Below are 22,604 nucleotides of genomic sequence, written 5' to 3'. Positions count from 1 at the left end.
CCCTTGATTTCAGAACTGTGAGGCCGATCCGCTCACCACTCAAACATCAGACCACCCAATATTACCTTAGAAAGGATCAAAAACAAAAAAAAAACAGTGCTTAATAAATAATGTGTAGACACTTGGCACACAATCGCTCCTCTGTTTGGGATGAACACATGCTTTCTCCTACCCTTTACTGCGTGCCTTTTCCTGGTATACAACCATCAGAAAAGGCTATAGTGGTATCGCCCTCTTTGGTTAGCCAACAGAGCTCAAACAGGATGTCTCCCTTTGTTTTTGGCCAAACACACTGAGAATTTGTTCCCGAAAATGTCCTGGAAATATCGTTTAAACTAAGCTTGGCATTCAGGTATACGGAAACCAGTGCAAGATAGTGGTTGAGTGCCTTTTCAATCAACATCCCGCGACGCATTATCAAGTGTGGGACATTTACTGCCCCGGGGTGGCCCGATGGCTACTCACATCCTGCCTTAGAAAAGGACGGAAGCACGTTGGAAGTATAAGTTGTTCCCCCCCGGTGAGAGCACAGCTAAGATCACAGAACCCAAGAATAACTTCCTTTGGCATAACAAACCTAACCTAAACAATACACCTTTGACATTTACGACTCTGGCGGCCATTTTTCCCACCCCGTGACGTATTTGGAAATTGAGAACAGTTTAAAGTCCATAATGTTTAACCATAAAATGAAGTCTCATATAAAAGGCACTTAATTAAATCATTGACTGCCAATGACAATGCCAGATGTCCCATCCACGTTGACTGAAGGATTGCTGCCAGCCACTAGTGCATTTCTGTTTTCATTTATTTTAATGTTAAAAATGTGTTTTTAATTAACATTAAATTAATTCTTTCATTAATTCATGGAAAAACGTGCATAGAAATAATGAATAATAACATTGGTCAACAATAAGTCATGGTTGACAAAATGGATGTATCAGAAACATGGTCTGCTAACATTTTAAAATCATTTCTTGTAGTGTTTTTTAAGCAACTTCAATCTATTTCGTGTGTTTAGAAAGAAATTAGTACTTTAGAGGGTCACTGAGAAAATTAGACTAGTTGGGAAAAAGTAAATGACACCGTTTTAGTGACACATTTAAGAGAAAAGGAGCTATGAAGAAGCTGTTCTATTTATAGGTGTAATGTTAAAGTGCATGAATGAGTAAAACTGCAATATTTATGAACTGCATATTCTTCTACAGCTGGATTTTTTTAACTGATCTTGATGGGTGAAAAGTCATGTAGATGATCTAGATTTTAATCACAATTAGTATGCAATACATACAAATAAATTGCGTATAGAGTACAAATGTTGCTCTTTAAGCTTTTAGAAAATGCACCAACCCAACCATCTTATCTGCTGTGCTACGAAGTGTAACTTCCAGTGTGCATTTTAGCTTTAATTGGGCCGTTCCAGTTTGCTGGCTTTGTTTTCCAGTGAGGCAAGTCCAGCCTTGGTCTGCAGGATTCAGAAGGTGAATGGCTAATTTTCCAGTCCATTAATGACATAATATACTGACCACAACGTGCCAAACGGGCACACATTAACCCTTACAGAATTTGCCCTAATCTGAGTGCAGCCTGCATGTGGATCGGGAAGTTATTTATGCATTTCCTGATTGTATAATATATTGCTTATTTGTATAATCTTAAATACTGGCATCATTAATTAATCAATGAGATCTCATCTCATCACATCTCATCTAATCTATAAAAGAAACAGGGCAAGATTGAAACGGCAGTACTAGTTTCAGTGAAAACATGGTGTTGGAGCCAAGTTTCTAGCGTCCCAAAGCTCAGAAAAAGTGCAACACCCAAAAGTGAAGCACCACATCCAGTAACAGCGGGGTGGGTTCTTGGACTTGGCCGCTGGGCGGCTGCTGACAAATAGTTGATTAATGGTTGCAGCCCGAGTGGGCAGACAAAAAGCCACCCTAAAAGAAACAATAACTACTATGTTGCCATCAATTATGACTTTGACCATGAGAATTTAAACTGAACACAAGTCATTTGAACTGAGATGAGTTCATAAAAGTTACCACCAACTTGATTAATCATGCCAGTCCTAATTCTTATCATTAATGTCTCATAATTCCATCATAATGGCCAGTAGTAATGGCCCAATCCAATAAACAGAATTAGATTCCATCAAAAGATTGGACCCAATTTAGTAGTGATGTGTTTTTAGTACCATCAATCTTTTCCACTGCTGTAAATCAAACAACTAAGGAAACAAATCTAGTCAGTGGGACTAATACTTTTAAAAAGTTAATAATAGCAACAGAGCATTAGGCCAGCCCAAAGTCTTCCCAAACAGAGGTATCCAAAGTATCTGGTGAAAAATTGCCTAATATTGCACAATATAATAAAGCCCCAAAAAGGCGCAATGTCATATTTTTACAATATGGTTCAGCCCTAAAGACTATCAAGTATTATTTGTAAATGGCTCATTTTTTGAAGTAACACCAGGGCTTACTTTAATTTAAAAAAAAAGTGATTTGTCATCTACTGGTTGCATTATTTCTACTGGTTTGAAAAACATGGGTATCAAACTGTGGTAAGACTTTTTTTTTAATGGAATGGAAGTTAAGCTGCTCTTAATAATCTTGTACCCAATGAAAGTTGCAAGAAGGACCACTATTGGTCAAGGTTTTCCGGCTGTCCAGTTTTCAAGGTGTCAAGTACATCTGCCTGTAAGATATACTGAGAAGGCTTGGCAGGACAAACACTGAGCCCATCATTCATCTGTGTTTCTCCCACACGTTCAATTCAAGTGTTACTGAGAGGATGAGTCATATGTGAGACGTGGTATTAATAGGTGCAACAAGGCTCACTATTCATTAGCTTATATCGATGCCTATTACAATTGAAATGCAATGAGGTGGCAGGAAAAAAATATATATAAGAAATAAAAGAACACCATTATGAGGTTCCAAATAGGAATTTGGAGCACTTTCATCAAAATGGGAGTAGATTAATTAGATAATTGATAAATCGTGATTATTCAAGAAATGGTGGCACCCTAAGTTATTATATATTTGTTGTCTAAAGCAAAATTAGATGTTTGAAAAATGTTTTTATTTTGAGGTATTACAAAGAAAATGTTCCTTCTCTTATCAAGGATAAGAAAAATCTGAGGATATTAAAAGGTTCTAGTAAGTGATTTTTGATCATTTTATTTTTAAATGCATGAAATATGTTTGAAAATAACTGCAGAAAACATTGAAACAGGCTGAGAACAAGTGAGTGCTGAATCTCGAAGTTATAGGCATAATCTCTCTTGGTCTGATTTTTTGAACGTTTAGTTTTAGTTGGGTTTAAAATGGTTTTCCATTTTAGAAAAGAGCAATACCACAAAGCTTTTCAAATGCACATTTCCTGGCTCCCAAAATTCACTAAGCAACAAGATGAGGTTATTTGAAATAGTGGAAAAACTAGGAGAAAAAAACGCACACAAGTTGAGGCCTACTTTACGGATGTGCAGACAAACTAATGCCTAGTGATCATTTTTAAAATGATAAAATACAGTACCATTCGGCTGCAGAGTAAGAGAAAGACTCAAGAAAGACTAATCACATCAACTCTAGTGTCAAACAGTGATGCAAAGTCCCCCTATTCCATTTGTAGTTTGTTGTTCATCAAAACAACAACATCCAATGAAGCCAGTAACCAATCACAGATATAGATTGTCCGTCCATCGCCATCGACAACAACCAAGGAGTTAAATGCTATACATGTGGTTTCACACCCAAGAGAATAAAAGGGGAGGAGGAGTACACTGGCTGTTAAAATCAAACTGACACCATTCTTTTTCCAAAACAAGGCTCCCTTGATAATATAACACCACGTTGACAGACGCTCCAAAAAAACAACATCCTCTAATTCCTCCTTATTGATTTGCTGTACCAGCTAACATCCAAGACAGCAAACACTCCATTCAGTCTCCAGGCAGCAAACCCAGTTAGTCAGCAACTGCCTCAAAACGCAAGGAAAAAAAACAACACCATTCAAAAACTCACATGTACCGGACGGATCGCTCCCAAACCAACAAAACATCTCGGTAATTTTGTGACCGTTTCTTACCCTGTATAGCCCAATCCTGCAAACGGCGAGCAAGAGCTGCATGTGCTCAGACATTGTGCTCAGCAACAGGCGTATCCCACGGCAACACGCAAGCCGAGCTTCTCTGAGTGAGTGAATGAATGAATGGAGCAGAGCTAAACGGTGGTCCCGTGTCTCACTGCCTCTCAAATTAGGGTTTGTCCCTATGAGAATCGAGGTCGCCTCATATTTGCTCATTATATTCAATCAGGAGATATTGCAAATCATTTGGCAAAAGAATCAGTGAGGAAGAGTGTGAAACTCTTGTGGGAGAGATTAAGGGCTCAGTGACAACTCCAGATCTAGAATAAGACAGCAAATTGGATTAGTCACCATTACACACCCACACGCTCTATAATGTATACTTTGTATAAATAAAGACAGTATGTCCGTTCTACGTGTCTTTGCTGTGGAAGTACCGGAAGTTGCCGTGGTCGTGTTAAGTGAGTTGACATGGTGCTGATTCAGCTCAAATGCCAGGAAATCTCATTATAGTACTTATATAATGACAATAAAAGCATTCAATTTAATTCAATGTGACAGTAGCTACTATTGCTAAGTCCATTGTTTTCCAACATTTTTCCAAAAATCTCAAGGCACACCACCAGCAGAAAATGTCATTTAAAACTGTGTCACCTATATTAACAATAGAAAGATGTTCTCATCAAAGTCTTATCAACAGGAATCAAATAAACCCCCCAAAAAGTATTTAACAATCCACATTTTCACACCAAAGTTACACCGCCAAAAAATGAAGTCTGTGGACCTTAAACAACTTCCCATTTGAGTGATGTAAAAATAAGTAATATAAATATAACAATTTTAATCTCAATTTTATGACTTCTCCAAATATTACTCAAATTTCCTAATATTACACAAAAAAAGCCGTTTTGTGCTTATAGTTTAGTATGGTCATGTGTATTCTTTGAATACATAATGAGCAGCAGAATGAACCAAACAAGCACACAACTCCCAAAGAATGCAGCAATTAAAAATGTAATGGATCATTCATGAACATAGTATAAACATACATATATCAATATAAAAGTAAATCAAAGTGTTCAGGATCAGATATGATGATACCATTATCAAACTGCATAAATACTCTATTGTCAGCTGTAGACTTGAGCAGCGAGAACTTGTCAAATATATCATATATAATATATAAGAATGCTGTCCTATAATGTGCCATTAAATCCATATTTAGAAGTCAAAAAGCCCTGCTACGGAGGGTCTTCAATATGATTATAAGCAACTTCATATATTTTTAATTTGCATTTTTGTGAGCTCCAAACATAGCACATTGTGGTCCACATTACTTAAGTGCAGCAAAGTTGTACTTCCACAATAGACAATCTCTATTGAGCATAAAACTATCGTGCCATGTTTCCTTTGTTATATCTCATAGTTAAACTGAAATGTTATCCATTTACTGCAGTGTGCTTCACACAGAGGGCAGATGGATTATTGAGTAGCTTTTTGGTTTACCGTAAATCTCCTCAGACAAGTACAGGGAAAAAAAAAAGAGAACTGGCTCCACCAAACCAAGTCGCAAGAAATGAAATATTTATTTTATTAGTTTTTGTCACGAAAGTCTGTCGAGTCTAAACTTTGGGAATTAAACCGCACGATGGAGAACATAGCTGGATTAAAAAAATAAAAATCGATTTATTTTTTTTTTAAATCAAGAAAGATGGTAGATAAAAATGTGCCATAATATATTTTTGAAAGAACAGCCTCAGGGCAATTGAAAACAAATTATGCAATGAAAGTGCAGCGGAATGAAGAACACATGCAAACATTCAAACTTGATAGTCATCTGCTGGCTTGCCTGGCACAGCGGACAAATGCAATGTATCCCATTGGCTGCCAGGTCGTGTCTGGCAACTTGGTGGATTTGTCATTTAGTTGGCCATGGCAACCACAAGCAGAAAATTCCTTTCTCAGCACTGCTATGTTGCGTGGTGTCTTTTTAACTCTTTGCTCACCATAATATTACATTTATTTCTTGTTTAAAAAAAGATTGAAAATAAGATTTATTTTAAATACCTTCATCTTTTCTACAATATTTGATTCTCTTAAATTTCTTCTTTTTTTAATACATACTGTTTTGTTTTGTTGTTTATCTAAAATAAATAAATAATTTGGACATTTTGCACAGACGTCCAATCCATCTGAAGTGGGAGGAGCTACTCCAAAAACAGGACAGCTGTTTATCCCAATCCATTTTGTTTCGTAATGTTCACAAGTAATTTGGTTATAGAGGATCTGACCGCAGTGAGTGTCCAAGTTTCTCTGCATTTCCGCTCCCTCAAGGATGACAACAATGTCTACATTATTGTTTTCCTCTGTTTCCTGCCTATTGTTGAACTGCTTGAGATAAACAGCACCCACCCAAACCGGAGGAAAAAGGTCCAAACAGTACGCCCTAATTTTTCCCATCGCCAAATTATCTACACCTCAAGCCAAAGCTATTGCATCAGCATGAAAACAAAAGTTGTTATGTCAATTTATTTATTTATTTTGCTGAGATTTTTTCTTTTTTTTTAAGAACTGTGTTCCAGAATTTTGCAACTCGAATAATGCACATGAAATTTAGAAAAAGGTAAAGGGTTGCCTTTAAAAAAAAATTTAAAAAATCAAGCATAAATACCTGACTTCAACTTAGGTATATCATATCATGAAAATTTCTATAAGTCATTAAAAATCCAGGCCCGACCACACAATTTGGGAAAAATTCAAGGTTACATATTGACTGAAAAGTAAACATTTAAATATAGATACTACAAGAACTTTTTAACCCTTTCGTGGACGAATTATTTCTTAAACCTTACAGAGCACAAATTTAACTCATTGGTTGACAATAATGGCACCGGACGTCAGATTTATTTAGACTGTGAGAGACGTGTGAGGGGATGCGATGCATGGATGTGAAAAGAAAATGCTCTCCTTATAAATGATTGCAATTCCCCTTATTAAGCGATAAAAAACACATGCAACGTGGCACATGTTTTTACATACACACAAACACAAGGCACATAAAAGTCTAAAATGTACTACAAAGTGGGCAGCTTTCAGACACTATCGGGTCAGAGGGAAATGCATGGGCGCATATCATGCTTCAACACAGATTGATTTTGTATGCTTGTTATTCATTTTAAGACATTAATAGATTGATATATATAATGTTCTCTCATTTTTGTTTCTCCCATACATGATTGGGACATTTTTAAAGGGTTTAGTTGGTAGATGTGAGAAGAATTAGAGAATTTACATGTAAAGTACTGTTTTACTTACAAAATGTTCAAGTTATGAAAAAGTTCTGGAACCAACTCATTTTGCAAGTATTTGTATAACTATATACAAATACTAAAAATCCTCATCAAAGGAGTAAAAGTTAACAGTCCTAAGTTGCCTAATCAATTACAGAAAGCCTGTCAGCAATAATAAGATGTGACATACAAAGTGCAACAGAGGACGATTTCAAGATGACATTTTCCTTAATTGAACAAACCTACCTGGGCGACGTCTAATTAGCAAAAGGCGTCCCACTGGAAGAGAGAAAGAAGCAGATCCACTCCATTTTAACACATTTACTCACCAGATAATCCATGTACAAAGGTTGATCAGCCACGACCAGATTTTCAAGTAAACGCCAGGAATTCTTGAGAGTCCAAAATGTTGCGAAAAGGGGCGTCCAGGCAACACGTCGCTTTGTATTGCCCGCCTCAGACGAGCCCCGGTGGGGAGTAAAAACAGCCTTAGTGGGTTAGCAGCCGGGGCTTTTCTTCAGCGTCTACTTCGCCTGAAAGCAGATCGAAAGAGACAGCGACGTCCCGGATCGACACTAGTGGGTGAAGGCAATAGATCGGAGGTTGTTTTTTTGCCTGGAAGAAGCACTCGCAGTGTTTGTCTGACACGCTCACACACCAAAACAGTTGGATTGTAGGCTTGGTTTGATGAGGAAGCCAACGTAGACTGCGTTGTGACGTCACTTTGAACGGCGTAAGTACGTAAGGTGGCCACGTGACCAAACACATGGTGACTTGTTTCTCATTAATAAAAAACTAAAACAAAAACAAAACAATAAAACCTTAAAAAGGTTTGTGTTTTGTATTTTGTTTTGATTTCGATTTTTACTTAGATTTTAGTACATGAAATATAAACACTATAAAACTATTGGGAAAATGTTGTTTTTAATATGATAAATATGTTGTTTTCATATGATAAATATTTACTAAAGAATCATTTAGAAAAATATGCACATGTTGAAAAACAAATAGTGAATAATGGAAAATATTTACCAAGTGATCCTATTTTTGAAGACGAATATTAGTGTAATTATAAAAATAAAAACATTTAATATTTTGCTTGCATTTCATTGGCTAACATATTCTCTTTAACTCACAAACATCAGGTCCACAAAATAATACAACAAAATCCTAATGGGAAAAATTAAAAAATGAATGGAAAATTGTCAAAAGATCACAAAAAGGCACCAGGCTGCAAAGTCATCTTGAAATAACACTGACTACATATGTATGGAAATGTATGGTTTGGACTTGACTATAATACATAAAATTTGACCTGTGAGTTAAATTATTTTATGGGTTTAAAAAGGCTGAAAACATACAGTTGTGAACTTTGATGTACACGTTACGCAACACATCCGGGGAAAATGACATCAAAAATACTTTGAGAGACAGTCCAAAGTCCATGTCATGTACCTTGTTAATATGTAGGCCTTTCCCACACATAGAACTCAAAGATGCACACCCATCAATATTTCTTGTCAGTTACACACACACACAAAACCAAAATAGACAAGGTAATACAACCTACAAGTGTCAAAGATTAAATTTAATAAACATATATATATATATGCATAAAATAAATACATTCTAAGGATCATTAATTAAAAATGACAGGCAGAAGGACTAGGTTGAGAGAAAATAAGAAAACATAATTATCTATTTATTGAAAAGGCAAATAATACGTGCAAGAGCTTGACAGTGGTATTTGTATTTCTTGTACTACCCATAACATGGTCGTTTTAACGCTCCCAGTTCAAATGAATTGGACAATGACAATGTAAACAACACGTCATTACAAAACAACAAAAAAACACAAGAGGGCAGTGTTTGCCTGAGTAAACCGAGTTATTGTAATGCCATGCGACTTTGACACTGCGCTTATATATTTAACATAAATGTATTTCTACATTTCTTTGAGTGTTTGACCCTTTATAGGTCACTCATTAGCTGGCATTGACGGGACCAAACATTAAATCCATTGTTGCCATCCCTCCCAGTCAAAATGGATTGGACAAGTAACACCATCAATGGTATCATGACATGAACATTCACAATCAGTTGTCCCTGTTTTACATAATTGAACCTGCATCTTTGGAAAGTAATGACTTAAAATTAAATATACTCTTTTATACTTCCTGAAAGGGTGAAGTTTGTCGAAGGCACATTTTAAAATTCCTCATAATGCTTACCCTTCATCTATGTGATGTCAGAGAGACATTTCTGATGAGGCGAGCGTGGGTGGGATGGATTGCTCTTGTCTGGCGATGAGGAGGATCGCAGTTCCGTCTTTGACTAGTCAGCCTGGCCGTCTTGCTGTTGCTGAGCAGCACCAGGAGGCAGAAAGAAGCACCCAGACAGGCAAGCAGTCAGCCAGGCAGGGTCCAAAGAGGAGCGGAGCCACACCGGCGGCAAGGAACAGTCATCCGCTGCAGAGAAGAACGTCTTTAACCCCCCTTCGAGGCGAAGTCAGGCCGATCTGGTAAGCGTGAAACCTCACTTGGACATAGTTTGCGTTCTAGCTGAAGGGAGGCTCATCGGGACTGCTGTTTATCACCCGCTGCGGGGCAGCCGCTCGGAAGCCAACCAGCCAGCCGGCCAGCCCACCAAGACCACCCGCCGCCCCCTCTTGATTCCGAGCATGGCGGCGCTCGTCCGGGCAAGGGCCATTTACGACTTCAACTCGGAGAACCCTGGCGAGGTGTCGGTGCGGGAGAACGAGATCGTAAGTTTGCACAGCGAGAAGGACATCGAGGGCTGGTTGGAGGGCACGAACAGTAAAGGGGAAAGGGGGCTTGTCCCGGCGTCCTACGTGGAGATACTGCGAGATGACACCAACCATCCCTTCGGGGATGGGAAGACCGAGTCCCGCTATGCCAACGTGCCATCTGAAGGGAGGGCGGATAACGCCTTTTCACCTCCAGCTCAGCAGAATATCTACCAGCAGCACAGCCAGGGGAGCGACGACGACTGGGATGACGACTGGGACGACAGCTCCACAGTGGCGGACGAGCCGGGCACGGTGGGAGGCCGCTATCGGGACTTTGAGGGCAACGGGGCTTCCACCTACCAAGTGTCCACATCCTCCATGGCGAGAGGTCAACACCCCAAGAGCTCGGCGACAGTCAGCCGAAACCTGAACCGCTTCTCCACCTTCGTCAAGTCCGGAGGCGAGGCTTTCGTGCTGGGCCAGGCGGCGGGCTTCGTTAAGGACGGCGATAAGATCTGCGTGGTGATGGGCCAGCACGGTCCCGAGTGGCAGGAGAACCCGTACCCGTTCAGCTGCGCCATCGACGACCCTACCAAGCAGACAAAGTTCAAGGGAATGAAGAGCTATATGTCCTATAGGCTAACGCCCACACACACTCAGATGCAGGTTCAGCGGCGCTACAAGCACTTTGACTGGCTCTACGCACGTCTGGTGGAGAAGTTCCCCGTCATCTCGGTGCCACACATCCCGGAAAAGCAGGCCACGGGGCGCTTTGAGGAGGACTTCATTTCCAAGAGGCGGAAGGGCCTCATCTGGTGGATGAACCATATGAGCAGCCACCCGGTGCTGGCACGCTGCGACGTCTTCCAGCACTTCCTCACCTGCAGCAGTACGGACGAGAAGAGCTGGAAAATGGGCAAAAGGAAGGCCGAAAAGGACGAGATGGTGGGCGCTAACTTTTTTCTCACCATCAGCACGCCGGCCGCGCCACTGGACTTCCAGGAGGTGGAGAGCAAAATCGACGGTTTCAAGTCCTTCACCAAAAGGATGGACGACAGTGCCATGCAGCTCAACGCCACCGCCGGGGAGTTCGCTCGCAAGCAGATAAGTGGGTTTCGGAAGGAGTACCACAAGATGGGCGTGGCCTTCAAGGTTCTCAGCCAAGCATTCGAGATAGACCAGCAGGTCTACTCGACTAGACTCAATCAGGCTATTTCATTCACGGGCGAAGCCTATGAAGCCATCGGGGATTACTTTGCCGAGCAGCCCGGAAAGGATTTGGAGCCTATCATGGACCTGTTAGCGCTTTATCAGGGACACCTGGACAACTACCCAGACATCATCCACGTGCAAAAAGGTAACATGCTTTGCTCACATTTGCAAGACACCATTTAGTCAAAGTAATCATATTTTCATACCTGTCAACCTCAGCCAAATGGTCCCCTTATTATTCATAGCAATTCCCCTTATTTAGGAAACAATAATAAAAATAGAATTGCATACAGCTAGAACAGGTTTGTCCACATATTAAGCATAAAATGTTGCCATTATATTTTCAAATGTATGACCAGATGTGTTTAAAGTAATTTTGTATACTTTTGTAGCACAGTTACAGCCTAGCTGCCCGCCTGGCTTCTAAATCACAGAAGAAAATACTGCAATGGTCATAAAATTGACCCACAAAATTGAAACTTGACCGATTTGGTGAAGAGCAGCACTACAAAAATCATTTCGAAGGTCAGTTGAGGCCAAAATTCCACATAAAGTGAACCCTACTTTGTCCCATGAGAGGCAACATTGTTCGGAAATGACATAATGACAAACAGTTGTTGCGTTTGTTGAGTAGGAAGTGCACGGCGCTGCTTGCGTTTAAGCCACATTGCTTCCTTTTGAGAGAAGACGACGGTATCAAACCCCCCACCCCCAAAAAAAATATTTGCACGTTTTACAAGACATGACTTCTTGCAGCCAACACACATGGAGAAAGCACCATGTCCAATCTGGGCCTAAGACGAGATAAGGGGATAATGTGAACTAATCCTTGTGATGCCCCTTTTCCATTCATGCCTTACTATATATAAATATTGACTGCATGCATTTTTTAACAAGGGTCATACGTGTTTATCTATGAAAATTATGTTGGTAATTCAGTGTAAACACTCGAGTTGCGTTCACATCGGCTGAGTTTTGTTCTCGCGCGATGGTTTTGCATTAAAAAAAAAAGTGCATTAAAAGGCAACAGGCAGTCGTTGATGTAGATCTAGCCCAACATAACGTCTCCGTTTTGACCTAGTAGGCCCGCAATGTTGCGCGATTAATGCTTGTTTTGGCTTATTTTTTGGGGGCAGATTTCAGCGACGCAAAGGATTTTTTTTTGCCTTGACTTTAGACGCCACATAACTGGCTGCTGGAACCGGAAAGCTGCCTCAACAAACAAACAAATGGTTAAAAAAAGAAAGAAAGAGGGGGACAAGTATTACAATAATAATCCAAGTCAAATGTTTCAAAATTAACCCTTTGAAGCCTTGCACGGTTTGTCTGTTTTGGCATGCCTTCGATGTTTCCTTTATATTATAAAGAAAAACTTATTTTCAATGGCCTGGTTTGGTTCATTTTTTTACAGGGAAACAGTATAAATGTCCAAACTGTTTGTTTTTTTTCACTCAGACCAATCAATATCTCAACATTCTGGGCTCATTAAGACAAAAAAATCTACATATTTTTGTGAAAAATGTGTAATATGACTGTCCTAACAACAACCAAACATGAGCATTCAGTCAAAATTGAGACTGAAAAGTTTTATATTATATATTATTATATACAATAGATGATAATTCAATTTTTGGTCATTGTTGCTTTAGGCCCTCATCTGTAATATGGTAAAAAAAAAACATTAAATACAGTAGAAGTGCCAATAAAAATGGCGTATCTAGGTCATCCTTACCTGCTTGTTGTGATAGTCAAATTGAGTTTACAGATGATTTCCAAAGTCACTTGTGAACTCCAAATAAATTCACCAAACTTGCTCGCGCACTCCAACTGAAAAAATCAGATGAAATAAGCAAATTAAGTCATACACTGCAATATTACGAGGTAAAGCTTGTTATATTACGAGGACTAAGTCCAGATGTTACGTAACTATATATGTAATATTAGGAGATTATAGTCGGGATATAATGAAGGGGGAAAAATCGTAAATTCCGAGATTAAAATCTTTGTACATGAACTGGAAATTGTTTGGGTTCCCTTGCTGACTTTTGGTGACATAAGGATGTCACTTTGGGGGAAATTGTAAGCCTTTAGATTGTAGTTAAGTGCATTTTAAATAACAGAAGGATGATAGTGCAAAATCCGGTTATTTTTGACATTTTTCAGCAAATTGATCTTGATATGCTTTTACATTCACTTTAAAATCTCTTGGCAAGCACCTCTATTTCTGACGCTTACACCTTGTACAAATGGTCTGGATTCCAAAGTAAATTTGTTGACTTTGTGATTTCACACTAGGCCCATTGACTATCATAAGTGCCGTCATTCATGAGTCAGCTCACCTCACATAACAGACTGAGTCAGTCATGCTGACCCCTGCAACATGTCTCGTGTCACCAGGTTGTTCTCATGAATCTCATCTCACACGGAAACGGAAGTAAAACCACACCAGACAATGTGTGGTATCTTAAGTGAGTTTTTATTTAGAAAGAAAAGTAGGTCCATGGAACCATCACAATTGATCTCCACTTCCACAAAGACTCCATTAGCCCTCGGGCTAGTGGATGATTGCTTTGCTGTTTATGTCGTTAGCCAAGTGAGAATCAATCTTAAAATGTGCCGCCGTACACTAATGAACGAGCGCCTACTCGTCATACGCTGGTCTAGCTATAGGTGTTATGTAAGTGGGATTAATTAAAATGGGCCCGGCGGGGAATAGTGCCACCTGCCAACGCGCAACACCCTTGGGAGGGAGCTCCTCCGAGCATTCAGTGGACGACATAGTCGCAGAACATCTGCCAACAACAAGATCTTTCTTGGCTGTCTTTTCACCATTCTAACCGCTTAAAAAATCTACAGTAATCCCTCAAATATCGCGGTTGATGCAGACCAGACATGTCCGCGATAATCGAAGAATCACTAAGTAGGGTTATCCCTATTATAGCTACCTTTTTTTCTTCAGTGCTGAGTCCTAGTGGCAAGAGTGGCTTCCGTTTACGAGTTTCAGCATGGATTTTCACGTTTTATTGAACTTTAAAAATACAGCCTAGTAGCAAGAGTGACTTGCTTTCATCTAGCTTTCAGCGTAGATTTTCACATTTTTATGTACTGAATTTAAAAAAATAATAATTAATGAGAAAAAATTGCAAAGAAGTGTCGTGATAGTCGAGAGAAGACTGTATATCTATATCTATAGATTTGCGTTTGTTTTTACACTTAATTCTGGTAAGCGCAGGTCATTTGATCCATTACCCATCAAACTAACACCAACATCCCTCATCAAACCTCTGCTTATTCTGAAAAAAAAATTGGAATCCTGTCAAGGGAAGCGTGTTATTGAGGTAGAGCAGCAAATTCACTTAAGCCCTCTTCTTTAATGTTCCAACGGGATCAAATAACTTCTGTTATTAAATGGATGACAACAAAGAAGCTAGTGAATTTTTGCATTGTGTTTGCTCAAGACATTTTTACATGCCCACAAGGTTTTAGTGAATTCATAAAAGATTCCTTTACTAAGGAGACTATTATCATTGTTCGCTTACCTCTCAGTAGAAACACGAAGAATTCTGAAACTTCCCCCATTTTCACCACTTGGCCAAGATATGGGAGATCTTTTGTAACTGAAGAGCTGACTAAATGTTGTCGTAAAGAGGTCACAGAAATCTGAAAAGGAATTTTGTGATAAAATGTTAACTGATTCGATTATTTAACTTAGATTTGCAGCTATGGGGTATAATAAAAAAGGGTCAAAGATTACACAGGTCAGAAAAAGGTGACGCTTTGAGTTTACACAGACGTCTGCTTCTTAGTACCTTTGTGGTTGGAAGTATTTTAGGCTTTGAACAGCTGTGTTTACTCTCTTATTGTTGTTATCTGACTTCAGTTCGCTTCTGTTAGGTGTGAATCGATAGCAATTTTACCTTGGTGTTCTGTTTAGGCCAGATTAAAGTGTGACAACAATGGACATTGACACAGTGCTTTAGTAAATTAGTAATGTTTAGTTTAAGTGCATGGCAGTGCACGAGTGGGTAGTATTAACCAGTGCTATCAAACTAAAGGCTTGGGGGCCTGGTCCGGTCCGCCACAACGTTTTGTGGCGGCCCTTGAAAATAAAGCACATTCTTTGATTTTATCTTTAACAGTGAAATTGCTAAAAAGTTTGAGGATTACAGAAATATTATATTTTTATATTGCTTTTAACAAATATTTTTAAAATCCATAACTAATATGATATGTCCTTTTATTTATTTTTCTTTTTGAAAAATTTAAAAAAAAGAATGTTCTGTTTTATTTCAGGAAAAAATGAAATTCAAGATTAAAAAAAATATTAGATAGAATAAAAGAAAAATATTTCTTTTTTAAAATACACAAAAACACAATTTAAAAAAAATGCCCCTCTTGAATTTCTTTGGTGGAAAGAAATGTGAATTAACGTTCATTTATATATGGAAAATATTGTTACCAAGATAGCCAGAGAAAAGTAGATTTGGACCATTTTTAGATCAACAATACCTATTTTTTCTACTTTCAGGTGCATTTAAAAATGACACTACTTGTTTTTGGCTGCTAAATTTGGCCAACAGGATGCGAGTGCTTTTAGGGAAGTGGCTTCACTCTGGTTTCATTGTGAAAATGTGGGATTACATCGCACCATGTCTCAATGTGCTCACAAATGCACCCGCAAGTGTGGAAAAGATTTCTTTGCGTTTGAGATAGTCGTCAGCAGAATGACATCATGGTTCATTTTATTAGGGACGCATTTTGTCTGCCCTTGAGGCTGGGCTGAAGTTTTGTCCTTGAAATAGCCACTGACCTCGGTGGGTGAAGAACTTTTCCTTAAATGGCGTTTTTTCGTGTTTGTCTGAAATCCACATACACGCATGTTTGCTTCAGAGTACTCCAGTTTCCTCCCACATTACAAAAACATGCATGGTAGGCTGATTGGACACTCTAAATTGGCCATAGGTATGGGTGTGATTTTGCATGGTTGTCCGTCACCTTGTGCACTGCGATTGGCTGGCCACCGATTCAGGGTGTCCCCCGCCTCTGTCCCGCAGTCAACTGGGATAGGCTGCAGCACCCCCCGCAATCCTAATGAGGATAAAGCGGTTCAGAAAATGAGATGAGATAGTCACAAGGATCGCAGGGGTGCTGTAGCCTATCTCAGCTAACTATAGGCCTGAATTGGTTGCCAACTAATTTCAAGGCGCAATGAGACAATCATCCGTTTCCACTTCCACATCGGAAGTTCAGAACCCACCAGGGACCCTGTCACCATGCTGCCTGGATTTTATGGATTGCAGATTTTGGACAGCTGTGCACTAACTTTATTGTTATTTTCCAAAGCAAAAAAATAATAATAATAACATACCTGTCCAGATTTGACTTTTGGTCAAGCATTTTCTCTGTTTTTTTTTTTTTTTTTGTTGCCAGGCGCCCTAACCAAAGTCAAGGAGAGTCAACGTCATGTAGATGAAGGCAAAACAGAGGCGGCGCAGGCGGAGGGCATCACTGAACGCTGCAACATCATCTCGTGCGCTACGCTGGCCGAGATCCAGCACTTCCACCAGATCCGTGTGCGCGACTTCCGGGCACAAATGCAGCACTTCTTGACCCAGCAGATGGCCTTCTTCGGCAAAATCACCGCCACGCTGGAGGAGGCGTTGGGCAAGTATGACAATGCCTAGAAAGTGGAGGTTTGTCACGTAGATGGACTCTTTGTTTCCGGCCTTGTCATGTTATCTTCTAACGGACTACTGCAGCTAACACAGACAACAACAAAAAAGTGTTTACACGTGATCTCGCTGTGCCTTCTCTTTTACTAAAGCTTTGTACACTGTTTATGTTAGAATTTTCATTGTTTTTACAAAAAAAAGACTTTCGCTGGGAACGCTGCAGACAATTTCCAATGAGACGCCGGGATGTTTTATTTGCCAGTATTTGTCAAGAAATTTTAATATTGTGGTGCTTTTTTTCAGACATTCAATTCGATAAGCCAAATGTGTGCAAAACAATGTGAATATGTATCGAAAACTACAAAAGTTAATTGAGTCTGAAAACTACATTTGGACTGAAATCCTATTTCTCAATTGTAATTGATTAGCAAATGTTTCAAGATGTGTCAAGTTTGACAATTTTGGTCATTTGAAAATGGCAAAGTATTCAAAGAATACTTCTTGAACATATTGCTCACAAGTGTTGTACTGTTCTAACACACACAATTTTGGTTGCATTGCAAGTCCAGAAATAAATCAGTTTTAAAATTACTCAAATTGTCTGTGTTACTGATGGATTTTGTTCATATAGTACTTGTCGGTATTTGGTAATCTGAATCAAATCACAGTCAATCTAATACACCCTTAATTGTAAACCAGGGGTCAGTACCCTGTCGCTTAATAGCCAAATGTGGCATGTTTTTATAATTATGCTGTGCTAACCTTTATTCATTAACACATGAAGGTCAGAAATATGGTGAAGCTTTGAATATGGCTGCTTAGGCGGAAGTTTGCCTTCAAAAGGTTCTAGTTTATGATCAAAGTTTCCAGAAATCAAGATTCTGGTTTGCAATATTTTTCATAGCTTTAAATCATTAACTGCCATTGATAACAATACAAATCAAATCCATTTTAGCCAGCATTACTGGAATTGAATGAGCGCATTTCAATGCAATTGAAAGCAATATCCCCATTAATGGTAGTAGTTATGTTAATTTATGAAATAACATTAAAGCCGGTTGAACAGTAGTAAATTTGATCTGTTTGCATAGGTTGTGTGTTCTAAGTGGTAATAGGGTAAAGTTACTGTGAGTTGATTGTGAAGAAGGGTTCTTTTAAAAGTAAATTTGGCTCGTCCATTACCGTTAATGGCAGCCAGTGAGTTCATTAATTTTATTTCCTTTTGCTAGATGTTTTCTGTGAATATCCCTCTGTGTATTGTCATTGTTATTCTTGCCAAATGTGCTGACAGTGCCTGCGTGGGACATGTGGGCTAAGTTAAGTATGTCGGTGGGTGTGTGGGTCACATGTGGCGAACAGGAAGAGGTCATCAACAGCTGGGGGATTTTTTTTTAAATCAGCTGTCGTCAACACAGTCGTAAGTAGTAGTCGTAGTAAAGTTAATATTTTCATTCATTTCCCACGTAAAAACGACCCGAAAGACAATTTTTATTCTTTTGCTTATGATTTGGGTGCTATCAATGGCCAACTCATAAGGGTAATTTTCTATTTATTTTTTGTGTAATCTTAGTCCAACTTTGAATTCCCAGTCACCGTCTGTCTTTCCCTTTAGTTTCTGCACACAAGCTGAGCCCTCGGCCCTCTTCATGACGCCAACACCTCGGGAAATGGGTGCTCTTATTTAGCAGCTTCCCCAGCCCCTGCGGTGCCTGACAACGTTTGCTTGAAAGGCACAATGCATGCTGGGGCGTTTGCTCATGACAACATATTCCCTTTACAAATGACTCAACTTGTGTGACGCGCAGAGCTGAAATTGGTGTACTTTTGAAATATTTAAAAATGTTATAACTCACTCCATTAACGCAATGGTTGGCATGGATGTGCAATCTGTTTAACTGGGTGGGAGAAGCCCTATTAGTTCAAATAGATTGGCAAATTCTACTGGTTTACTGACATCTTCATATTACAAACCCTGCAAGTTTAGAGTGATTCCATTTGGGGCAATGAGGTCAAAAGTAAGAACATTGAACGTCCCACTAGACAGAGCATGTGTACCTCTGATTATCCTCATAGCAGTTTTAGAGCCACTGGCTTTCTAGCATTTCTCAAAATGTGTATTTGGTGATATCATAAACCTCAAAGGTGTACAGTAAATCCCCCAGAACTTGAATTCTCTCTCCTGCCAATCCAGTGATGGCTTGGCGATCAGTCCAGGGCGTACCCTTCCTTCCAGCGCAACCCCAAATGCTGACAAACGCTATAAAGAAAGGGGCTAACTAACTGACGTCTCCTCTTACAATGCTTGGCACTGAAAAGCGAAACAGTAGCTAATCAGTGTCTGCATTTCACTTCCTGCTTCACCCACGCTCTCCTTTGCCCAAGAAAAACACCAAAACGGCAACAATATCCCCGTAATTTCTTCTAAGCACCTCACTCAATCGCAACCCACTTATCCTGTCAAACAAACAGGATATAACGCATACGTCTCTATTTTATGTCGTGATGTCAGCAATTTTAAGCACTCACGCTTCGATGCCAGAAAATTCCCTTAAGTCTCAACGCAATAATTTTCATCCCTCTTAGGTTACTGCCCTCAGGCCGGAAGTGACAGGACTTTTTCTTTTTTTTATGGATGAAAATTAGTGGTTTGTTTGGACTGGCCGTGCCAAATTTCATGCGGAGGTGAGATTTGGGTGGGAAAGCACCGAAATGTGTTTAGCAAGTTTAAGGGAAATTTATTCCTCCGTTTTGGGAACAGGTTCACAAATATAACTCCTATATTTTGTCATCACTCCTAGTACAAATACTCTGGGTATGCTTAACCCTTTCGGGGCCAGTGATGCTTACAGTGGAAAGCTATTGCAAAATTGACAGAGGACAAATTACAAGTGGCTAGTTTTGCCAATTTGATGTTTAATGTGACCATTTTTGGTCATTCAAGCAATATTTTTTTTATGAATTAACCTATTTAAAATAGTTTTTTATAATCAAAAGAAATTAATGCAGTGTTACTGAAAAACACCATCAGGAAAGCATTTCACTATGGTTACTAATTAACACAAAGTAATTTTGTTTCACTGTGAAAATGGAGTAAGCATCTTTTCCGGTTTTTATTACAAACTCCAAAATCATGGTAATATTAATTGATAGAATATTTGTGTTCATCAATAAAACAAAATAATATTTGCATTCATGAGGATTTACAAAAGTGATTATTTGTTGACTATCAATGGACGTTGATAATTTGCTATCAACCCTTCCAGTCAAAACTGATTGGACGTCTATCACCAGCAATGTGAATGAATACATTAATAATAAAATACATTAAATAGGCTTACCTGACTGGACTGAAACATCAATTAAGCCATGTTGTCTAGAGTACTGTCAATGACTGCCTATTATTATTAGTGTTTTGTCTTGTTCCTTTTCCAATTCTGTTCCTGCAATGTTGAAAAAAAACATCAGGTCACACTCACACCAGTCTGTGCAGGCGTTATACTTATCAGCTGTTGTTGTTATTTATGTGCAATCACTGTTGCTAAGATAACTATAGATGTTTTCACTTTCATCATTGTAATAGATGGAGTTTTTCCCCTTCTATCTATTTTCACCTGCAAGGTCAAGGTTTATTTTATTTCCTGAGAAATGTAGTTGTTCCTGATATTATGTATTATAAACCGCCACTTGGGCCTCAAAACTAACCTGACATGATGACATATTTCACTTCCACAGGCCTACTTTCTTCTTTTATTGTTGTATTTCTCCTTTCCAAAGGGTAGATGACCTTATCCTTATCTGAAGGCAAGTGGAAAGTGAAGTTGGACCAACACGTGGGCATGGTAGACTCACTCCTGTGAGATCATCTACTAACCTCAGCTCAACTGTATGATGCAACAGCAACGCACTGTTTTGCATTTTAACTCATTGTTTGCCACTGATGGCAATAGACGTCCACTCCATTGGGACTGCAAAAGACAAGAAGCAAATTATTTTGTCAACATTATCTTTTTGAGCTCATTAACAATGAGTATTATATATTTATTAGCTCATTTATTTAACTTTTTTGAAATAAGAGTAAGCAGTAAAACAGCTTAGCTACCTAACTTTTTTTTTACCTCAAGTAATTTTTATTGTATATAAACCTTCTTATGACTACTTGATGGTGAAACTTTAAATCTCGTTGTATTTGTTTAATGACAATAAAGGCATTCAATGAAATAAACATGCTCTATTTGCTGTGGTTACTATATTAATGAAGAATATAAAGAGCTGTAAATATTTTCTATTTATTCAATCGCGGGCTCAAGGAGACGGAGCCTAAAGCACACTCACACCCATACCTGGGGGCTATTTAGAGTGTCCAATCAACCTACCATGCATGTTTTTGGAATGTGGGAGGAAATCGGAGTACCCGGAGGAAACCCACACAGGCCCGGTGAGAAAACAGAAACTCGTAGACGTGACCTGGATTTGGACCCAGGACCCCAGAGCTGTGAGGCCAACGCGCTAACCACTCACTCCACCGATCCACCCCGTATTAGATACTGTTTTAAATATGTGGTTTTCTTTTGGATCACACGCAATGCATCGTGGGAAAGTTGTCCTTTCTGTACCTGGCAGAAGCTTCTGGAATTTTGGAGCACTGTGTCCTACAAAGTCCTGCTTTTGTCTTTACAGCCCACACACAGGAAACTCTCTCTCTGTGTCGCTGGTGGGGGTTCCATTCATGTTGTCTGAATAAACACTAACTGACCCCCCACCCAAATAAACCTCCACTTCCCTGACTATTCTCCAAATCATAGACGAAATACAACAAATTGATGTTTTTTTTCTTTCTGTTAATTGTGTTCTTGTTGCCTCGGTGTTCAGTACATCCCTTCAGCCTCCATCACATAGCTTCATTAAACACACATTAAATTAAATGTGTGAACAATCAGAGGGAAATCTTCTTACTCGGGCTAGCAATTATTTTATGATTTATAAGAGTGTGGGTAGATGTGAACCACACATACATAGGAAACATGTCATTTTAAAATGGGAAGTGACAAATTGAATTGAGTTTGTCATCAAACGTGTTGATTGGACAAGAAAATGACATGTTAAGATTCCTGTCACACAAGTTTTGTGACGCATTTTAAACAGCAACAAATAGTTGGATGATAAAACTAAAGTGAAGTAAAACTACTCACCTTTTGATGGCACTGAAAGTGTTCGTATCTGTGGGGGAAGTGCAAGTGCTATTTATTCAATTTGACTGCATACAGTTATTGTTAAATACATTTTTTGCTGTAATAATTTCTGAATGAATTTATAACTATGAATATTAACAAAATAAAAAACATTAAAGATAATAATAAATAACATGATAATTTCTAGTATTCAAGTTTTTTAAATGACCAAAAATGGTTACTTACCCAGCAAAGGTTTAACGTAATTACTCGCATATAAGCCGCCCCGCGTATAAGCCACACTCTTAAAATTGCCTTAAAATTGTTGAATTTTACATTTTTTTGCATATAATTCATTCATGTTTTTAATAGGAGTACAAATATGTTACTTTGAAGGGAAAATCTTATGGAAAAAATCATTGCA

General features: G+C 38.9%; 2 protein-coding genes and 1 long non-coding RNA gene across 4 annotated transcripts in view; 1 reads left to right on the top strand and 2 right to left on the bottom strand.

The window, feature by feature from the left end:
- LOC144195132 (ADP-ribosylation factor-like protein 15) overlaps positions 1-8,094 on the bottom strand; it is an 84,088-nt gene extending 75,994 nt beyond the window's left edge. Inside the window, exon 1 of one of the 2 annotated variants that reach the window (XM_077714549.1) lies at positions 7,709-8,094. In XM_077714549.1, the coding sequence (XP_077570675.1) occupies positions 7,709-7,720 (12 nt within the window). In that variant the 5' untranslated portion in view covers positions 7,721-8,094. Of the gene's footprint in view, positions 1-4,089; positions 4,369-7,708 lie in introns of those variants that run through there. The other variant, XM_077714548.1, reaches the window with a different exon arrangement.
- Positions 8,095-9,573: 1,479 nt separating this feature from the next.
- snx18a (sorting nexin 18a) lies at positions 9,574-17,603 on the top strand. The gene is made up of 2 exons (XM_077714547.1): positions 9,574-11,485; positions 16,771-17,603. Exons 1-2 carry the CDS (start codon positions 10,060-10,062, stop codon positions 17,022-17,024), a joined length of 1,680 nt encoding a protein of 559 aa, XP_077570673.1. The 5' UTR covers positions 9,574-10,059; the 3' UTR covers positions 17,025-17,603.
- On the bottom strand, positions 16,715-20,939 carry LOC144195136 (uncharacterized). The gene is made up of 4 exons (XR_013326055.1): positions 20,884-20,939; positions 20,715-20,807; positions 20,351-20,452; positions 16,715-17,099 (listed from the first exon to the last, which is right to left on the bottom strand). It is a non-coding gene; the product is annotated as an uncharacterized LOC144195136 (long non-coding RNA).
- Between the last annotated feature and the right edge of the window lie 1,665 nt (positions 20,940-22,604).

This window comes from Stigmatopora nigra, chromosome 4 (assembly GCF_051989575.1).
Source record: "Stigmatopora nigra isolate UIUO_SnigA chromosome 4, RoL_Snig_1.1, whole genome shotgun sequence".
NCBI lineage: Eukaryota > Metazoa > Chordata > Actinopteri > Syngnathiformes > Syngnathidae > Stigmatopora > Stigmatopora nigra.
Note: the sequence above shows the minus strand (reverse complement) of the source record. Positions and strands in the feature narration are given on the sequence as shown.

Excerpts from the sequence above, each read along its gene's own strand:
- snx18a (XM_077714547.1), top strand. The coding sequence starts at position 10,060 with ATGGCGGCGCTCGTCCGGGCAAGGGCCATTTACGACTTCAACTCGGAG. Across the intron at positions 11,486-16,770 it reads CATCATCCACGTGCAAAAAG|GCGCCCTAACCAAAGTCAAG; the intron begins GTAACATGCTTT and ends TTTTGTTGCCAG.